At 42.8% G+C, this 22,057-nt stretch overlaps 2 protein-coding genes across 2 annotated transcripts; both read left to right on the top strand.

Moving 5' to 3' along the window:
* The first annotated feature begins 1,554 nt into the window (after positions 1 to 1,554).
* LOC109576830 (gamma-crystallin A) lies at positions 1,555 to 3,977 on the top strand. Its single transcript, XM_019985466.2, has 3 exons — positions 1,555 to 1,563; positions 1,678 to 1,920; positions 3,705 to 3,977. The coding sequence occupies exons 1-3, from the start codon at positions 1,555 to 1,557 to the stop codon at positions 3,975 to 3,977; spliced, it is 525 nt and encodes a 174-aa protein (XP_019841025.2).
* A 12,573-nt stretch (positions 3,978 to 16,550) lies between these two features.
* On the top strand, positions 16,551 to 18,681 carry LOC109576824 (gamma-crystallin B). The gene is made up of 3 exons (XM_019985453.2): positions 16,551 to 16,559; positions 16,657 to 16,899; positions 18,398 to 18,681. The coding sequence occupies exons 1-3, from the start codon at positions 16,551 to 16,553 to the stop codon at positions 18,671 to 18,673; spliced, it is 528 nt and encodes a 175-aa protein (XP_019841012.1). The 3' UTR covers positions 18,674 to 18,681.
* Positions 18,682 to 22,057: the final 3,376 nt, after the last annotated feature.

Raw genomic sequence — 22,057 nt, 5'->3', positions numbered from 1 at the left:
CTCTGCCCAGCTTTTTTTTTGGGGGGGGGGGGCGGTGGAGGGAGTCTAACTCTGCCACACGCAAGGGAATGTTTTTCTTTGTAGCTATTGATGCCTTTCCTCGTAACATCTGCACCTTTGCTTTACATGCTGCCTGAAGACTTTCACAAATGGCATTGTGGACGTATTGCCAGCTGTAGTTGGATGTCCTTTTAGATTCCCCTCCACAGGTCGAGAACCAGGACCCACGTTTGATCTCATCTTTCTGCATATGTATGGGATGACAAAGCATGGGGAATTGAGTCATATTCTGCCCCTGCATATCTGAAGAGTATTTCTAAAGCAATAGGCTGGCAGCAAGGGAAAAAGGTTCTCAAACAGTTGCCTGGGGTCTTCCTATGAAACAGTGATGCTTCAGGGAGGGGAAACTCAGGCAAATCATGATACCAGTTTTGAAAACAAAAAGCAACCCTAGAAGATGGGTTGAGGGGAGAGGGGAATGAGAGGATCCTGGATATGTTCCTGCTCTTGGAGTGTTTCAGAGAGTCTTGGGAGACGTCTCTCATTTAAGCCCAAGGGGAGATGTTAAAACTCAAGACAAAATGTGGCTATTGATAAAATTTGCTGCCTTTCACTAGCACCTCACAGTAAACATTTACAGGTTGATTTTATTTTTTCACCTCATAAAAGTCGTATATATGTACATAACAGAAAGTTAAACCGAAAACAACAAAAAGGAGAAATAAAAACATAAAATTAAGACCTGTAACCTTGCCATTCATTGATAGCTATGATTGACACTTAGGCTTCTATATGCACTAATCGTTTCTTCCCTACGGAAACATGCAAAATATTTTTATCAAAACCACATAATCCTGACCAGGCGATTTAGGAAATGTGGGCTTCCCAGGTTGTGTTAGCAGTAGCAATGGGGGCTCAATCTCTAGGTCTGGAAGATACACTGGAAGAGAGCACGGCAACCCACTCCAACGTTCTTGCTGGGAGAACCCCATGGACAGAGGAACCTGGCGGGCTACAGTCCACGGGGTCACTAAGAGTCAGACACGACTGAAGCAACTTAGCATGCAAATTAGGAAATGTAATTGCTTTGCAGTTAGAGGATTTTTTTTTTTGATTGCCCTTAGCACGTCAAGTCCTTCTGGAATTCATAGGATTGTCACGCGTCACCCCAGGGGGAACCACCAACTTCATCTCAGCAGTTTCCATAGGCAAACTGTACAAAATACTGGGCACGTAATGTATTTCTAGAGCCCTGCATAGGCTGAGAAGTGCATCCTTTGTCTCCAAGGTCATAATGGCTCTGCTGACTTCAATTCCTTTCACTGGCACGAGTGAGGACAACCTGAAAAGCCCAGAGAAAATGAGAGCCCCCTGCCCCATGATCCCAAATGAAAAAAAAAAAAAGGGAGAGAGAGGACACGGAAATCCCCTCACATGCTACCCCCAGGCCCCTTTTGTGTTGTTCTTGCCAACGCAGCAGCCGTCCTGCTATATATACCAGCTGCCACGTTTGTCCCCATCAGACTGGACGCTGATCATCCGCTATCAACAGCCATGGGGAAGGTGAGCCAACTGAGGTCCCAGACCATGCCTGCTGCGTGTGGATGGTGTTTGTGTAGGGAGGGTGTATCTCGCAGCTGACTTCCTGCTGTCACCTTATGTTCCACCTGCATGCAGATCACCTTCTACGAGGACCGGGGCTTCCAGGGCCGCCGCTATGAGTGCAGTAGCGACCACTCCAACCTGCAGCCCTACTTCAGCCGCTGTAATTCCATCCGCGTGGACAGCGGCTGCTGGATGCTGTATGAGCGCCCTAACTACCAGGGCCACCAGTACTTCCTGCGGCGCGGCGACTACCCCGACTACCAGCAGTGGATGGGCCTCAACGACTCCATCCGCTCCTGCCGCGCTATCCCTTACGTGAGTCTTGCTTCAACCTGACTGGTGTGACGGCATCACTGATCCAGGGCCATAAATTCCTGTTTATAAAAGTCAATTTGTTTCAACTCAGGACTAGTGTTCACAGTAAAATAACAAAGCCCAACTCTCAAGCATTGGGGGGGAAAAAAAAGATGCCTTTTTACTATGCTCTCATAGGGAAATATTTAAACTCATTTAGCGTTAAAAAGTGAAAGTGAAGTCGACTTCACTTTCACTTTTCACTTTCATGCATTGGAGAAGGAAATGGCAACCCACTCCAGTGTTCTTGCCTGGAGAGTCCCAGGGACGGGGGAGCCTGGTGGGCTGCCGTCTATGGGGTCGCCCAGAGTCGGACACGACTGAATCGACTTAGCAGCAGCAGCAGCAGCATTAAAAATGGGTAAATTGTTTTTAGGCATAAGAAATCACAACGATATAGCTTCTAAAACTGAACTTGGTATCATCTAGCTGATCCCTAATTTCTAAATAAAAATCACATGTTAAGTAAAAAAAAAAATCTATCAGTGTATCATTATTTCTTAACAATAAAAATACTGACAGACTATGGGAGAACAACATAGGTATAACATATTCTGACTGTATTGGCAATTATTTTCAATACCTTCTCTATGACATACAGATCTAGAAACTGGAACAATATGTCTGCTTGCAAGTGGCTCCCTGTATTAAGCAGATATTATCAACTAGTTTCTTACAAGGGTCAGAAAAATTGTTCATTAAGAGTTCATGGGATGTAGTCCTCACCAAAGTCCTGCTTAATGTCTATTAATCATGTGTAGCTTGTATTTGGACTTTCTGAATCACCAAATTATGTGTCATGGCAAGCGGATTCAGGAAGTGAAAACAAAATTTGGCTAGAGAAATTTGCAGATGCAAAAAGAGGTACAAGATAGGAACTTCTTTGAGGCCAGAAACTCAAATGGTACAAGGGACTTGGCAAAATGTCAGACATGTGGACTAAGAGTAAACGTGAATTGTTGTCAATGGTGAGTGCAAAAGTGACTTAAAAACATGCTTGATAGGATTCAGGGATACACAGTTATAATGGAAAAGGGAGTTAAATCTTCTCTGCTGCTGCTGCTAAGTCGCTTCAGTCATGTCCAACTCTGTGCAACCCCATAGACAGCAGCCCATCAGGCTCCTCTGTCCCTGAGATTCTCCAGGCAAGAATACTGGAGTGAGTTGCCATTTCCTTCTCCAATGCATGCATACATGTTAAGTTGCTTCAGTCGTGTCCGACTCTGTGCGACCCTATGGACAGCAGCCCCCAGGCTCCTCTGTCCACAGGATTCTCTAGGCAAGAATACTGGAGTGGGTTGCCATTTCCTTCTCCGAATCTTCTCTGCAGACTCAACTAAATATAGTTACAATAGTTGTTTTTTTGTTTTGCTTTCAAAGGATCCCTTTTCTTTATTTCAATGTTTATTTCTTCCATAAGATAGATTACTGGTCAGGTAAGTTTTATTCTAATACCTTCCCTGAAGAAGGAAATGGCAACCCACTCCAGTATTCTGGCCTGGAAAATCCCATGGATAGAGGAGCCTTGGCAGGCTACAGTCCATGGGATTGCAAAGAGTCAGACATGACTTAGCAACTAAACAACAACAACAATTTGTTAAACCAACAATGTAAGGAGAGGATACATATGTGACAGGATGGTTTGAAAACCATGCTTCATGAAGCTGCAGGATGACTGAGTCACTTTTACTGACATCCAGGATGCCCACAACTTATTTTTCATCTTTGGTTTATTGTCGCAACAGACCAGCTCTCACAGGATAAGGCTGTACAAGAGAGATGACTACGGAGGCCTGGTGTCCGAGCTCACGGAAGACTGCTCCTGCATCCACGACCGCTTCCGGCTCAATGAGCTCCACTCCCTCCACGTGCTGGAGGGCTGGTGGGTCCTCTACGAGATGCCCAACTACCGGGGCCGGCAGTACCTGCTTCGGCCGGGGGATTACAGGCGCTACCACGACTGGGGGGCCATGGATGCCCGAGTGGGCTCTCTGAGACGGGCCATTGATTTGTACTAGGCTGTGCTTTTCTTATGATCCACATAGAAATGCACTATATATACAAATCGTGTTACTGGCCCATAAGTAATTCTTGTTCATGTTAAAGAATAACTGAATTTTAATAAATGGTGACCCTTGGCAACTTACCTGGCCCTGAAATCAAGTGTTTTGAACGTCTACTTACTTCCTGATGGCAGCAGTATTTAAGAAGTTCCCATTCACATCATGGGAAGGAGGCAGAAACACTGTCTCTGCCTCTACAACCCACAGTATGAGGGAGAGAGAAAAGAAACATAATGAAAACTATTAAATCCATACGCAGGAGAAGATATGGAACCAGTTGTGGCTGGGACACAAAAGGACTGCTGGAGAGGACTGCATTATCCTGGACTACAATATAAACTTTTATCAAAATTCAATTAGGGAATACTCAGCTATGCAGAGTGAAGTAAGACAATGTGTTATCCTACACACCGGGATTTATTTCCGCTAGAGTAGAGTTGCTCACCCAGAATACTAATTCTTTTTACAAATTTACATGAGCAAAAATCGTGCTCTGTCCCAGTTAAATTCTTCATGGACATGGAAAAGCTCATTTTAAAATTCATATGGAATTTGCAAGGGACCCAGAACAGCCAAAACAATCTCGAAAACAGAAGAGCAAACTAGGAGGACTCATACTTCGCAATTTCAAAGCTTACCACAAAGCAACTGTAAACGACACAGCGGGGTACTGGCATACAGCAGACGTGGTGATGACAGGGATAGACTCGAGAGTCCAGAAACAATCCCACCTGTTTATGTTCACCTGATTTTTGACAAGGGTGCTAAGACCACTCAATGGGGAAGAATAGCTTTTCAACAAATAGTGCTAGGACTACTGGATATCCAAATGCAAAATAATAAAGTTAGACCCCCATTTCATACCAGAAAAAAATTAATACGAAATAAATCAAAGAACTCAAACTATAAAACCCTTGGAAGAAAATAGAAACATACATCTTCATGATTTTTTATTAGGCAATGACGTCTTAAAGATGACACCAAAAGCACAAGCTAACAACAATAAAAATGATAAATGGGACGTCATCAAAATTAAAACATTTTACACTTCCCAGGTGGCGCTAGTGGGAATCAACTACGTGCCAATGCAGGAGACACAAGAGACCCAGATTCAGTCCCCGGGTCAGGAAGATCCCCTGGAGGAGGGCATGGCAACCCACTCCAGTATTCTTGCCTAGAGAATCCCATGGACAGAGGAGCCTGGAGGGTTACCGTCCATGGGGTCACCAGGAGTCAGACACAACTGAAGTGACTTAGCATGCACGTGTGAATCAAAGAATGCCATCAAGAAAGTGAAAAATACATGTATACCTATGGCTGATTCATGTTGATATATGGCAGAAATCAACACAACATTGTAAAGCAATTATCCTCCAATCCAAAGTTTTTAAAAGAGAAAGTGAAAAGACAGACTCTTGAATGAGGGAAAATATTTACCAAATATTTACAAGCTTCTTATCTGGTAAGAGTCTAGTATTCAGAGTATTAAAAAAAAAAAAACTCTTAAAATAACAACAAAAGATAAAAGACAATTAAAAATGGGCAAAGTACTTGAATATTATACTTTTACAAAGAAGATATATAAATGGTCAAGAAGCTACTGAAAAGATGCTCAGCATTATTAGTCGTTGTTGTTGGTTGTTGTTTAATAAGTCAAGTCCAGCTCTTCTGTGACCCCATGGACTATAGCCCTCTGGGCTCCTCTATCCAGGGGATTTCCCAGGCAAGAATACTGGAGTGGGTTGCCATTTCCTTCTCCAGGGGATCTTCCCGACCCAGGGATCAAACTCGCATCTCTTGCGTTGGCAGGGAGTTCTGTACCACTGAGCCACCACAGAAGCCCATTATTAGTCATTCGGGAAATTCAAATAAAAACCACAGGGAGATAGCACTTAATACCCACTAGGACGGCTGGACAGCATCGCCGACGCAGTGAACATGAACTTGGGCAAACTGTGGGAAATGGTGAGGGACAGGGAGGCCTGGGGAGCCGCAGTCCATAGGGTCACAGAGAGCTGGACTCGACTGGGTGACTGAGCAACAACAACAACAACCCACTAGGTGGTTATATTAACTGTAGAGAAAAATAAAACAGAAAATAACAAGTGCTAGGAAGGACGTGGTGAGATTAGAACTTTCATAAATCTCTGTAATGTAAATTAATGTAAATACTTGTAAGTAATGTAAAGTTCTAATGTAAAGTAATGTAACTAGATGCAGCCACTATGGGAAAACAGTTTGGTAGTTCCTCAAATAGTTAAACTGAGTTATCATATGACTCAGCAATTCCAGTCTGACATATACACTCAAAAGAATTGAAAAGAAATGTTCCAACAAAAACGTATTCACGAATGTTCCCAGCAGCACTATTCACAATAGGCAGAGGTGAAACAACCCAAATGTTTATCAGTGGATGATTGCATAAACGAAATGTGATAATCCAGACAATGGGATATTCTTTGGCTGTAAAAAGGAATGCAGTCCTGATACATATTACATCATGGATGATCCTTGAAAACATGTCGAGTGAAAGAAGCTGGTCATATATATTATAGGATTCATTTATATGAAACACCCAGAATAGGCAAATCTAGAGACAGTAAGTATATTCACGGTTGTTTAGGACTGGGGGATAGGTCGATAAAGGAATGATAACTAAAGGGTTCAGGACTTTTCACTGTGGAATGGAGCATTTTCTAAAATTGACTATGGTGACAGTTGCACATAACTGTGAATATACTAAAACCACTGAATAATACACTTTAAATGGGCAAATATTAATGTGAATTATATCTCAATGAAGCTGTTTAAAAATAATAAAGCCCTGAACAGAACCTTAAGTAATAAAGAATCTTTTAAAATGAGATTCCTTCTTGCTGAAGGAACATATGCTATGAATTATAGGTATGAAAATACACATGTTATTAAACTGCTGTGGCTCTTACCAATACCAAATGTGCAGGAGACTTGTGGTTTTGCTGCTGGCTTAGTTAAACCACACTTAAACTTAGTGTGTTGTCCTCTGTTGAGTGACCAATGAATTACGAGCTCTGTTTTTGTTGTTTTTTTTTTAAAGGAAAACCCAGGTGATATGTCTCACTGAAGATAATTTTAACTTGGAGGTTTTGTTTTGTTTCAACCTAGTGAATTTAAGGGTTTAGAAACTAGCATTTTATCTAAAAAACCTTGGAATGCCACAAGCTTCTTTCTCTATAAAATTAGGGGTGTTGTTCAAGAGGAGTTCCTGCTTCATTCAGTTCTGATTCTTTAAGACACTATTAGGTTTCCAGGTGGAATATCTTAATGGTTACCAATGTAGGCCATGAGGTCCGTGGACTTGGTTTCTGGCCTGACCACCTAGTAGCTGTGTGACCTTGAGCAAGTTATTCATCCTCATAAGCCTCAGTTTTCCCACTTGTATGTTCTTGTGAGGAATAAATGGGATGCTTCTTATAAAGAAGCTCAATAAACAGTAGTCATCACTCCATCAGTTTTACCTCATTATGCTGCTGCTAAGTCGCTTCAGTCGTGTCCAACTCTGTACGACCCCAGAGATGGCAGCCCACCAGGCTCCCCCGTCCCTGGGATTCTCCAGGCAAGAACACTGGAGTGGATTGCCATTTCCTTCTCCAATGCACAAAAGTGAAAAGTGAAAGTGAAGTCGCTCAGTCATTGTCCGACTCTTAGCGACCCCATGGACTGCAGCCTACCAGGCTCCTCCGTCCATGGGATTTTCCAGGCAAGAGTGCTGGAGTGGGGTGCCATTGCCTTCTCTCTCATTGTGCTATATATATATATATACACACACACACACGGATTTCAAAAAAAGGGGGGGAGGGTGAAGTAAATTCACTATTTTCTAAAAAAATTCGAGAAAATGTGAACATCCTCAATGTGCTTTTCGTAGTCGTTCATTACTGCCGTCTTGCTACCCGGATGGCTCAGTGGTAAAGAATAACCCCTGCAAATGCAGGAAACGCAGATTTGATCCTTGGGTCAGAAAGATCCCCTGAATGAGGAAATGGTAACCCTCTCCAGATCCTTGCCTGCAAAAATCCCATGGACAGAGGAGCCTGGAGGGCTATAGTCCATGGGGTCAAGAAGAGACAAGACTGAACGACTAAGCACACATACATACATAGGTGGTTACAGGCTGGCTCCAATCAACTCTGACACAACTTCCAGCCTGTGTCATGTGATACTGTAAAATTCATCCAGACCTCTTGCAAAACTGGTGGCAGGCATCACTAACAGAATCTTGAGGCAAACAATTAGATTAAGACATTTTAGGTATCAAATAAAACACCTAGAAATAAAGTATAGCCATTGTTCGGTATCCAAGGGGAACTGGTTCCAGAATCCCCACGGATATCAAAATCTGTGGATGCTCAAGTCCCTTATATCAAATGGAGCAGTATTTGCATATAACTATGCAATCCTCCCATATACTTTAAATCATCTCTAGGTTACTAATAATACCTACTACAATGTAAATGCTGCGTGCTGTGCTTAGTTGTCAATTGTGTCTGACTCTGCAACCCTTTGGACTGTAGCCCACAAGACCCCTCTGTCCATGGGATTTCCCAGGCAAGATTACTGGAGTGGGTTACCATTTTCTTCTCCAGGGAATCTTCCCAACCCAGGAATCGAACCCATATCTGTGTCTCCTGCATTGCAGGCAGATTCTTTACCCAAGAGGCCATCAGGGAAGTTTGAAATTTTACATATAATTTACATTGTATTTATACAGTATTAGTATGTAAATGATATGTAAATAGTTGCCAGCGTGGCAAACTCAAGTTTTGGTTTTTAAAATTTTCTGGATTTTTTTTTTTTCCTGGTTACTTTCTGTGGTTGCTTGAATTCATGGATGTAGAATTCGCGGATACAGGGAAACAACTACATTGGTTCAGGAGATTGCTGAGAGACTCGGCCTTACCTCCTGACTCCAACGTCATAGGAAAGATTGAGTCAGAGACTGCACACAAGCCCTTTTACTTGTATAGTCAGCTTCTGATTTTAGGGCATCAGGGACCTGGACTGAGTCAGGTAGGGGGTGAGTGGCTCTTTCAGGGCCTACATCATTGGTTGGTGGAGGAGGAAGCCCTTGCAAACAAAACTACCAGTGACCACCTCCCTGCCTAGCCCATGCCTTGCTTTCACATTGCTTCTTCTAAAGCATTTTTTACTTTCACAGTACTCACAAACACATGAAATTCTTGAATAGGCACTATTTCTGAAGAACACATTCAGGAAGCAGTGACTTCATCCATCCATTCATACTCCTGCACTTATTGCTTGTATAATCTTTGGAACAGCAAGGAGATCAAATGAATCAATCCTAAAGGAAATCAACCCTGAATGATCATTGGAAGGACTAATACTGAAACTGAAGCTACAATACTTAATACTGAAGCAAGACTGCAGGTGTGAGTGAGGGGTCGTAGCTGCACTCACAGGAGGGAATCTGCAGTGAAACAGGCCAACAGTCAGTGAAATCCTCCCAAGAACACATAACTATGAGTTCCTTGACTGGCCCCTGTTCTAAACCCACCTCAGTGCGGTTGGCAGACTGCAGAAGCCAAGGGCATCATCACCTGTGACAATACTGTATGTGCTGGTGTGTGTGTGCATTTCAGATCTAGCAGGTGATTTAGGCCTGATTTGGCTAACAGTAGAATTTTTCTTCTTTTCTCATTTCCGTATCACCAATGAGGTTTTTTTATTTAACTTTTTAGTCTTCACTACATTATAACTGTATCCTTTCCCTTAAAGTGCTCTGGGGGTCTTTGAAGTAGTATGGAAAAGGAAAGTTGATATGCAAAGAACAAATCAAAAGAAGTATCCTCACTCTCATTATTTTATTGAACTCTTTTTGGGCTAAGTAGAGAAATAGTAGGAATAGACACAATTCACATTGAAATTTGTTTTAAAACTTGGAAGTGCAGAAGGGAGTTTTTTCCCCCCTATCTTTTCATCTAAATTCAAGATGTCTGATGATCTGGGCCAATGGAAGGAATCTGTTCCCAATACTGGAACGCCTTCCCTTCTTGGAAGCTTATCAAATCCCACCTAATCTTCAAGGCAGTCTAGGTCCCTCTTCCCAGGATAGCTACTCATACAACCAGCTTTTACTTGTCTCTTCCTTCTCTGAACATCTATATCTACTTCATGACCACCCAACTTAGCACTGAAGCACTGCCTTTCTCACATAATGTCTTTTTGTCTTGGTTTAGTGTCTTCAACAAGGCATAAGGATAAGGGCCATGTCATGCTTCTCTAATCCTCATGATTAATTACTAATTAATTATAGGATAAATAGTAGTCATGTATGGATGTGAGAGTTGGACTATTAAGAAAGCTGAGAGCTAAAGAATTGATGCTTTTGAACTGTGGTGTTGGAGAAGACTCTTGAGAGTCCTTTGGACTGCAAGGAGGTCCAACCAGTTAATCCTAAAGGAAATCAGTCCTGAATATTCATTGGAAGGACTGATGCTGAAGCTGAAGCTTCAATACTTTGGCCACCTGATGCAAAGAGCTGACTCATTGGAAAAGACTCTGATGTTGGGAAAGATTGAAGGCAGGAGGAAAAGGGGACGACAGAGGATGAGATGGTTTGATGGCATCATCGACTCGATGGACATGAGTTTGAGGAAGCTCTGGGAGTTGGTGATGGACAGAGAGGCCTGGCGTGCTGCAGTCCATGAGGATGCAAAGACTCGGACACGACTGAGCTACTGAACTGAACTGATGTGGATAAATGGAGCCCTGGAAGCCTGAAAAACAGCAAGGGATTCTGACTTTATTGCAAACGATTCCAGTTTATTTTGGAAAGCAATGAATCTCCCACACAAGGTCACCAATGTGGATGTTCAGAGACATAGACGGCATTCTCTCACACTCAGTCCTCTACCCGGTTCTTATAGCCTCCAGTCCTGTCTGGTTCTTGGTGACCTTGGAAAACTTGAAGGGAGGTAAAAAAATGGCCCAGAGATTGGCAGGCTGGTGTAGTATGGCAGTAGGGAGACCTTCGTGAGGGGAGGGGCGGAGTTAGAGCACCACTCTATGAAGGTCTCAGAGCTTACCTCTAACAGCTAAAGGAAAGAGACAGGGGAGACAGCCTGAGAAAGAGAACAAAAATGAAAGAAAAGGTGAAAAGCAACATTTTTTTGTGAAGAAAAATAATGAGATTTCCCACCACTGCCTTGCATTTTAGAAGATGGATAAGTCAATGGAATGAGACATTTGGTCCTGGGTGCGGCAAGACATGCTTTGTTACATCTCTTTGTAGGATCAGCCAACACCCTAGTCTAAAATATATGGGAGATTAAGGGAGGGACTGAACCAATGAGCCTTTTAGCACGAATATTTGAATACCAAGTTCACAGTACACAAGGTTTTTTTTTTTCTTTTCTTTAAAAAGAACTGCAAAACTCATTTTTAAAAACACAGGTCTCATTTAAATCAGAAAAAAAATTATAAAACCCTTTAAAGTTCTTTAGGATATCACAGTTGAATAAACTTGTATATCAAAATACATTTGACTCAAATGTCAAAACACATGAATGGATCTAACATAACCCTGTTTTTTTCCAAAAATGAAATTGTTCATTTAAGAGCCATTGAAGTTACCTTCCCTGGTGCTTCCTTGGTGGTTCTGAAGGTAAACAATATGCCTGCGATGCAGGAGACCCGAGTTCAATCCCTGGCTTGAGAAGATCTCCTGGAGAAGGGAATGGCTACCCATTCCAGTATTCTTGCCTGGAGAATTAAATGGACAGGGGAGCCTGAGCGGCTACAGTCCACAGGGTCACAAAGAGTTGGACACGACTGAGAGACTAACACAACAACAGGATGTTTTGGGCTCCCTGGTAACTCAGCTGGGAAAAAATCCACCCTCAGTGTGGGAGACCCCAGTTCGATTCCTGGGTTGGGAAGATCCCCTGGAGAAGGAATAGGCTACCTACTCCAGAATTCTTGGGCTTTCCTGGTGGCTCAGATGGTAAAGAATCTGCCTGCAATGTGGGAGACCTGGGTTCCATCCCTGGGTTGGGAAGATTCCCTGGAGGAGAGCATGGCAACCCACTCCAGTATTCTGGCCTGGAGAATCCCCCTGGACAGAGGAGCCTGCCAGGCTATAGTCCATAGTGTCACAGAGAGTCGGACACGACTGAGCAACTTGGCACAGCACGAAGTTACCTGGAGGCTTCCCAGGTGGCTCGGTGGTAAAGAATCCACCTGCCAAGCAGGAGACTCAGGTTTGATCCCTGGGTGGAGAAGATCCCCTGGAGAATGAAATGGCAACCCATTCCAGTATTCTTGCCTGGGAAATCCCATGGACAGAGGAGTCTGGTGGGCTGCAGTCCACAGGGTGGCAAAAGAGTTGGACACGACTGAGCAACTAAGTAACAACAAAAGTTACCTGAGGCCTGTTAGAAGCCTCAGCGGAAATAGTGCATTACCTTCCCTGCCACCCAGTCTCATACAAATGTTTTAGTTTGTCAACTGGGTTTTCTTGAAGCATCTGCAGACTGCTTTCTCTGGTGGCCCAGATGAAACCTCTTGAGCTCATTGGCACATCACTGACACAACCGTGCTGAAGGAAGCCAAGTCTGCTCTCACTTGAGTGGGTACCACTGAACTTTCAGCAAACTTTACATCATTTATTTAGCTCATGATGATGAAGTAGTAATAGTTAATAATGAAAGCCTACCATATGAAGAGTGTTGTGTGTGCTCTAGACATCATACCAGAAATCTTAGAATACATCATATGGGGAAAAAAAAAAAAAAAAAGAATACATCATGTGGCTAACATAGCACAGTTATTATCAAGAGTTCCCCAAATATTTGGGGGATCTGGGACAAGAGCATAAATAGATCCCCATCACCACTCCATGGCCCACCCTCCTCCCTTCTCACTCCTGCACATGCCCAAGCTCCATCCACATGTTCCACCTCCCCTCACCCCCGATCACATCCCCCAAACAGGCTCCCTTTTATGAACAGTGTCCTTGGGTGGGTGGGTGAAGATTCTCTTCCAGGTTTTGGAAGCAAGGATGTAAATGGAGGAAATGTGGGGGCTCCAGGTACAAGGAGTGTGGTTTCTAAGAAGTGTGGGCCTGTCCCCATTGCCACCACACATTCCTGTCCTGTGAGCAAGACTGCCGCTAGAGGGCGCCAGAGGATGCTCTCTGAACACCCAGTCCAGTCCAAGGTTCCCGAATGACCAAGTTTAATCACATGCCGATCACTGTGAGAACCAAATCTAAAAAAGTACACACAACCCCAATGTTCATCACAGCACTGTTTACAATGGTCAGGACATGGAAGCAACCTACGTGTCCACCAGCAGATGAATGGATAAGAAAGCCGTGGTACATATATACAATGGAATATTACTCAGCTATTAAAAAGAATGCATTTGAATCAGTTCCAATGAGGTGGATGAAACTGGAGCCTATTATACAAGAAAGAAAAACACCAATACAGTATACTAACACATATATATGGAATTTAGAAAGATGGTAACGATGACCCTATATGTGAGACAGCAAAAGAGACACAGATGTAAAGAACAATCTTTTGGACTCGGTGGGAGAAGGCAAAGGTGGGATGATTTGAGAAAATAGCATTGAAACATGTATATTATCATATTTGAAACAGATTGCCAGTCCAGGTTCGATGCATGAGACAGGGAGCTCAGGGCTGGTGCACTGGGATAACCCTGAAGGATGGGATGGGGAGGGAGGTGGGAGGGGGTTCAGGATGGGGAACACATGTACACCCATGGCTGATTCATGTGAATGTATGGCAAAAACCACTATAATATTGTAAAGTAATTAGCCTCCAATTAAAATAAATAAGTTAATTTTAAAAAAAAGCAAACAACAAATAAAATAAAAAGGTACACACAGCTAGGAAGTAGAGGAACTGGGAACTGAGCTCAGGTCTGTTAGCCTTGAAGGCCTATAAACGAATTGTTTCTGCATAAAACATGGCTTGTTTTAGAAGTTATCTTTCTAGATATACATATCTTATACACTTCACATAGTAGGTTCAATGTCATCTTTCTTTTTTTTTTTAATTTGTAAAGCTGTGTCTCTATCAACCTTGAGAATCTTTGGCTTTAACAGGAATTCTGGTAAATTATAGTTGCTGTTCTAGTTGCTAAGTTGTGCCTGACTCTTTGCAACCCCATGTACTTCCCACCAGACCCCTCCATCCATGGGATTTCCCAGGCAAGAATACTGGAGCGAGTCACCATTTCCTTCTCCAGGGATCGAACAGACCCAGGGATCTTCCAGACCCAGGGATCGAACCCATGCCTCCAGCATTGGCAGGCGAATTTTTTAGCACTGAGCCACTCTCCTTCAATTGACATTGTTGCCAGGCTGATTTCTTCAACCTGGTTCTAGGATCTCAGCATTAGCTGACTGTAAAGGGTTCTTTAATCCCCGAGTCACTGATCTGGGTATAGCTTCTAAGACTGCAGTGCATGTGTGCATGCTCAGTTGTCTCCGACTCTTTGGGATGGACTGGAGCCCACCAGTCTCCTCTGTCCATGGGATTTTTCAGACAAGAAATACTGGAGTGGGTTGCCATTTCCTTCTCCAGGGGATCTTTCTGACCCAGGGATAGAACCCAGGTCTCCTATGCCTCCTGCATTGCAGCCAGATTCTTTACCAGCTGAGCCACTGGGGAAATGGTAACCACCTAATCTCTCTCATTACATAGAGGGTCATGCCAGGGCCAGTATCTGCTGGATACTGTGTTGGTTCTATTCCAATAGAGGGACCCCCTACCCATGGTGGGTTCCTTTTTTTATAGGAAGAGCCTTAGGTAATAAATCTATTACATGTTAACATAAATAACATGTTTCATGAATAATAACCATGTTTTCCAAAGCAAAAAGCAAGTAATGAAAAGACTGAAATTGCTTTACATTTTGCCAAATCTCTTTCATGTCATACAGCCTCTGGAAAAACTCCACTGCACACTTGTGAAAGAAGAGTGAAAAGGGCAAATAACATCTTGGGGGCTTCCCCAGTGTCTCAGCAGTAAAAAAAAAAAACAAACCCACCTGCAATGCAGGAGCTGCAGGAGACACAGGTTCAGTCCCTGGGCCAGGAAGGTCCCCTGGAAGATTAATCCACTCCAGGATTCTCACCTGGAAAATCCCACAGACAGAGGAGCCTGGTGGACTACAGTCTCTCGGGTTGCAAAGAGTCTGACATGACTGAAGCGGCTGAGCACACACACACCCATTGTTAGGAAAACTGTTCTGACCATATGAACCCCTTGGAAGTGTCTTGGGGACATTAGGGGTCCCCATACCACACTGTGAAGTCCATACTATGAAGATGCTCTGTTGTCGAGTCTGGGTGCTGTCTAGCATCTCAAAAGTCTGAGAAAGTAGGGGATGTGGCACCTTGAGGGTTTCTACATTACTACTTGCTGTTGTTCAGTCAAAAAGTTACGTCTGATGTTTTTGCGACCCCAAGGACTGTAGCCCACCAGGCTTTCCATGGGATTTCCCAGGCAAGAATACTGGAGTGGGTTGCCATTTCCTTCTCCAAGGGATCTTCTTGACCCAGGGGTCAAACTCACACTTCCTGCACAGCAGGCAGATTCTTCACCACTGAACCACCAGGGAAGCCCCTACATTACTCCTTATACTAACTCAAATCACCCTTATCAAGGGAGCAGGAACTTATCAAGGTGAAGAGGAAAGACAGATCTTAGGACATTTGAAGGAATCCAGGAACCCCCCAGAAAGCGAGCAGTCTCTGGGCAGCACCAGCAGAAGGAAGGGTGCAGGCTCCCAGGGAGACATGAAGAGAGGAAGGCACAACCATCTGCTTTCACTCAGGTCAAAGCCAAGGACTGAGGGCCTACTCTGTGCTCATCCCCTGCTCTAGGCCTCAGGGACAGAAAAGAACAAGAATCATTCCCAGCCTCAGGGAGCCCACAAATTTCCAGCCAAGTGTCAATTTCACTCAAGATAGGCCTCCAAACAACAACATTGATAATCACAGAGTCTTGAATTTGAATTAACTTTATGCTTTTCAAAGCATTTTCACAAATTACTTCATTTGATTCCCTCTTCCTTAAGATATTAAAGTTCTCATTTTCAAGAATTTTTTTAAACACCAGTCCCTAAGCAGAACACATTGTTTAATTACCTTTAAGGAGTCAGTTAAGCAGAGTAGGCTATAAACTAAAAGCATGGGGATAGAATTTTGCTCGTCCTTCTAAAGAGGAAAGACTTTTCATTTTGGTGGCAACAACAGCTTTTGTGAATTAGAAAAACCCGAACCTACCAGAAAGAATGACAATAAACATTCAGCTAACCCCAATGACCAGGGGGAGGGGGAACGGAGAGCTTGCAAATCCCCTTACTCACCGAAATAGGCCCCTTTTGTGTGATTTCCTGCGGAGGCAGCAGTCAGAGCTGCTATATATACAGCGGCCCTCCCCCTAGTCCCACACAGCACCCAGCGAACACCTCCTGCTGCCTTTCGCCAACATGGGGAAGGTAAGTGCGGGGTACCTGATGCTCCACCTTTGCCCCGTCGTGGCATCTTCAGCGGGGCTGCAAATCGCTTCATGCTCCCACATCTTCCATTTTGCAGATCACTTTTTACGAGGACCGGGGCTTCCAGGGCCACTGCTACGAGTGCAGCAGCGACTGCCCCAACCTGCAGCCCTATTTCAGCCGCTGTAACTCCATCCGCGTGGACAGCGGCTGCTGGATGCTGTATGAGCGCCCCAACTACCAGGGCCACCAGTACTTCCTGCGGCGCGGCGACTACCCCGATTACCAGCAGTGGATGGGCTTCAACGACTCCATCCGCTCCTGCCGCCTCATCCCGCAAGTGAGCCTGGTTCTGTCTTTGTCTTCTGTCTCTTTGGAAATCAAAGCCATTAAAAAAATAGCATTCTTCAACCTAATCGTTCTAACTAGACAGCAGGAAGTGGGAGTGAGCCCAGGGCATGCAGTCCATTCTAGAGGGGTGTCTCAGATGGGAAGCCATTCTTCATGAACTCTGTGGTGTTTTTTTTTTTTTTTAAATCACAGATTCCCAGTGTTTTATGTTTTAAATGTAGTCAAAGATAAAAAGACGTATTAAGAGAAAGCATGTCATAGAAGAGATTGAAGTTATCTGTTCAAGATATCATTTCTTTAAGTATAGGTGATTTAAAATGTGTTAATTTCTGCTGTACAGCAAATAGATTCAGTTATACATCCAATACATTTTTATATTCTTTGCCATTTTGGTTTATCACAGGATATTGAATATAGTTCCCTGTGCTGTATAGTAGGGCCTTGTTGTTTATCCATTCTATATACAATAATTTGCATCTGCTAACCCCAAACTCCTACTCCAAGATACAATTTTTTTTTTAAGTGGTCATTCCAAGCCATGTCAACTCAGAAACCCAGTATATCCAAATTTATAAATACAATCTGGGTCTGTTTAATTGATAAAAAAATACTTTTGCTTGCTTTGACTTACTTTTCTATTTGATTATCTTCCTAGAGAAGACAGGCCCCCTGGTTTCTATTCTAATTTTGTAATCGGTACCTATTAGCTTGCTTAGGGGTAGGAATCAGAGGAAAGGCTTCATCAAAACTAAAGTTTGAGATCCGGTACTTCCCTGAGAGTGATTGCAGAGTTCTTAGAAGAATGTGTGGGAGTTGAGGGGTGGGGGGTGTGGGGTGGGATAAGTGTCATCCAAACTTCACAAAACATCCAAGTTTCATGAAGATGATTCCTGCTGCTGGGGGAGTGAGGAAGGGGAGGGTAGGAGGTCAAAAAGGAAGCTTGATTGTCACATAGGTTGAAATTTGAACTGAAAATGAGGTTACAAAGACAGAGGTAGAGAAAATATGCCATCTTTTTTTTTTTTTTTTAAAGAGCTTCATAATCCTTTGTTCCAAAGTAAACGTGAAAACCAAAACATTGGTCTTACAGAAAATAGTTAAATTTTGGTTCCTTTTTAACAAGAGTAATAGATCAAATGAGGCTTCACTTTCCAATGATGCTCACTTTTCTACTTTGAGAGGAACTTTCTCTGATAAAAAGCCCTAAAATAATCAACCTTATTTTAGACCAACCTTAATTCTCAAGGAGAGGGTGGTACATAGCAACTGAAGGGCTGCTGTGTTCTGTTTCTAGCTTAGCCCAGAAGTTGTTAGATTCACAGGTGAGCGATGAGGGCAGGGAAGGCATCTTAACCCTGCAAACATGGTTGTTGTAGACTTGGACTAAAAGAGCTCTGAGGCAGGTGTGACCAGGGAGTGCAGGGGCTAGAACTTTGATTTCTCTCTATTTGTGTCCATTTACTTTTTCTTTTCTATCTGTCACCCAGCACACCGGCACTTTCAGAATGAGAATCTATGAGAGAGATGACTTCAGAGGACAGATGTCAGAGATCACAGATGATTGTCCCTCTCTTCAAGACCGCTTCCACCTCACTGAGGTTCACTCCCTCAACGTGCTGGAGGGTTCCTGGGTCCTCTATGAGATGCCAAGCTACAGGGGAAGGCAGTACCTGCTGAGGCCAGGGGAGTACAGGAGATATCTTGACTGGGGGGCAATGAATGCCAAAGTTGGTTCTTTAAGACGGGTGATGGATTTTTATTGAAGTTTTAAATTCCCCACTTTTCTCCTTTAGAATCTAATAAAAGATTTAGCTTGTGTTTCTGGCACAAATAGAGTCCTGCCTTTCTTTTCATGTATGGGGTCTTCATAAGCAATAATGGCATTTGGCCAGACATGATGACATGTTTTCAAGATGGGGAACAACATCTCATAAGGGGAATTAAGTAGAGGATATTACTGCCAGCATTCTTTTAAAGTCTAGACCATGTGAAACTGTGGTCGCTCAGTCATGTCCAACTCTTTGTAATCCCATGGACTGTAGCCCGCCAGGCTCCTCCATCCATGGGATTCTCCAGGCAAGAATACTGGAGTGGGTTGCCATTCCCTTCTCCAGGGGATCTTTCTGACCCAGGAATTGAATCCAGGCCTTCCACTTTGCAGGCAGATTCTTTACCATCTGAGCCGCCAGGTAAGCCCCATAGCTAGACCATGTAGGCTCAAAGTTCAACTCAACTGGGTCAACCCATTTGTGGTTAATCTTACAAGGATATATTTACAGTTATAATAATATTAATAAGTACTTGTTGAAACACTTCAAGTTATCCCTCCAGGTTATCCCATCAGCTTCCCTATTTAATCCAAGTTTTACCTAATCAAGAAAGTCATCCTTAGCATCTTGACTCTTCCTTTAGCTCCATAAAGAAACAGACAAACTGGTCATTTCACCTACTGCCCTCCTTGTCTTTCTAACAGCCTCCAACCATTTCTCCCAATTCCATGTCCATTATCTCATACCTCCATGAGATTTTCATGGAACTAGAACTCACTGTCTCTTTGCAGTATGTGCTTTGCAGAAAATTTTCAGGATTTTTACCAAAAACACTGACACATAGGAAAATTCTGCCTCCTATCACTTTAATAGGAGTAAAGTATTATGACATATGGAAAATAATACTAAATCAAAAATAAAGCACTGGGAACTTCCCTGGCAGTTCAGTGGTTGGGACTCTATGCTTCCACTGCCGGGGTCATGGGTTCGATCTCTGGTGGGGGATATAAGATCTCACATACCACTCAGGAAAGCCAAAAATAAAGAAAAGATGAAAAAAATAGAAGATTGAAATTTTCTGGAGAAGTCTGATTAATTGGAGGGGACATATATATACTTATAGTTGATTCATGTTTATGTTTGACAAAAGAAAATTTTGTAAAGCAATTATCTTTTATTTAAACAATAAATAAATTTACTAAAAAATGAATTAAGGTCACTAATAAAAAATTGCAACATAATACATTAAAGAAAGTAAAAATAGATGAATGAGGAAATTTGGTCATAAGAAAAATAAGAGAGAGAAAGAGAGATGGAGCTAAGAGTGAAGCTTAAGCCCAAACTGGGTGTGATAAGGCACTTTGGTGGCTGAAGATAGAGCCAGATTTGGACCGAGCAACCAGGATACAGAGGGAAGTAAGATCACCTCCATGACTGACTGAGTTTATAAAGCAAATAAATTAATTATTCAAAACTAGCCTAACCATGCCCAACAATGAAACCTAAAAGAAGATTTTCTTGTGGGTTCTAGTAAAGAGGATATTGCGTAAACAATGTCCTAGATAATTAAACACAGGTCTTAGGACTCTTTTAAAGTTCCTCAGGACTTGCCTAGTTGGTCCAGTGGTTAAGAATCCACTCTGCAATGCAGGGCACGTGGGTTTGCTCCCTGGTCAGGGAACTAGGATCCCACATGCTGTGAAACAGCTAAACCTGTACGCCACAGCTAAGACCTGATGCAGTAAAATAAGTAAATGTTAAAAATAAGTAAGTTCCTCAATGAAACTGTCGGCTTCAGGTCAAAATTCATCTGAAGTATCCCATCCTTTGAGAAATCTAATAAACGGCTCAAATCTCATCTTACACGGGGTAGGAGATATGTACCACTTCTTCCAACACACCCAACATACCCACTTCCAATATACCCAACATGTCTTGTCATTCTGGAGAGGGAATGAGTTGTTTATGGTTTCCCCAGTTAGGGAGCTGACTGTGGCTCAGATCATAAACTCCTTATTGACAAATTCAGACTTAAATTGAAGAAAGTAGAGAAAACCACTAGACCATTCAGGTATGACCTAAATCAAATCCCTTATGATTATATAGTGGAAGTGAGAAATAGATTTAAGGGATTAGATCTGATAGACAGAGTGCCTGATGAATTATGGACGGAGGTTCGTGACATTGTACAGGAGACAGAGAGCAAGACCATCCCCAAGAAAAAGAAATGCAAAAAAGCAAAATGGCTATCTGAGGAGGCCTTACAAATAGCTGTGAAAAGAAGAGAAGTGAAAAGCAAAGGAGAAAAGGAAAGACATACCCATTTGAATGCAAAGTTCCAAAGAATAGCAAGGAAAGATAAGAAAGCCTTTCTCAGTGATCAATGCAAAGAAATAGAGGAAAACAATAGAATGGGAAAGACTAGAGATCTCTTCAAGAAAATTAGAGACACCAAGGGAACATTTCATGTAAAGATGGGCTTGACAAAGGACAGAAATGGTATGGACCTAACAGAAGCAGAAGATATTAAGAAGAGGTGGCAAGAATACACAGAACTGTACAAAAAAGATCTTCACAACCCAGATAATCATGATGGTGTGATCACTCACCTAGAGCCAGACATCCTGGAATGTGAAGTCTAGTGGGCCTTAGGAAGCATCAGTACAAACAAAGCTAGTGGAGGTGATTGAATTCCAGTTGAGCTTTTTAAAATCCTAAAAGACGATGCTGTCAAAGTGCTGCACTCAAAATGTCAGCAAATTTGGAAAACTCAGCAGTGGTCACAGGACGAGAAAAAGGTCAGTTTTCATTCCAATCCCAAAGAAAGGCAATGCCAAAGAATATTCAAACTACCACACAATTGCACTCATCTCACATGCTAGTAAAGTAATGCTCAAAATTCTCCAAGCCAGGCTTCAGCAATACGTGAACTGTGAACTTCCAGATGTTCAAGCTGGTTTTAGAAAAGGCAGAGGAACCAGAGATCAAATTGCCAACATCCTCTGGATCATCGAAAAAGCAAGAGAGTTCCAGAAAAACATCTATTTCTGCTTTATTGACTATGCCAAAGCCTTTGACTGTGTGGATCACAATAAACTGTGGGAAATTCTTGAAGAGATGGGAATACCAGACCACCTGACCTGCCTCTTGAGAAACCTGTATGCAGGTCAGGAAGCAACAGTTAGAACTGGACATGGAACAACAGACTGGTTCCAAATAGGAAAAGGAGTACGTCAAGGCTGTATATTGTCACCCTGCTTATTTAACTTCTATGCAGAGTACATCATGAGAAACGCTGGGCTGGAAAAAGCACAAGCTGGAATCAAGATTGCAGGGAGAAATATCAATAACCTCAGATATACAAATGACACCACCCTT

Source organism: Bos indicus, chromosome 2, assembly GCF_029378745.1.
Source record: "Bos indicus isolate NIAB-ARS_2022 breed Sahiwal x Tharparkar chromosome 2, NIAB-ARS_B.indTharparkar_mat_pri_1.0, whole genome shotgun sequence".
Lineage (NCBI taxonomy): Eukaryota > Metazoa > Chordata > Mammalia > Artiodactyla > Bovidae > Bos > Bos indicus.
Note: the sequence above shows the minus strand (reverse complement) of the source record. Positions and strands in the feature narration are given on the sequence as shown.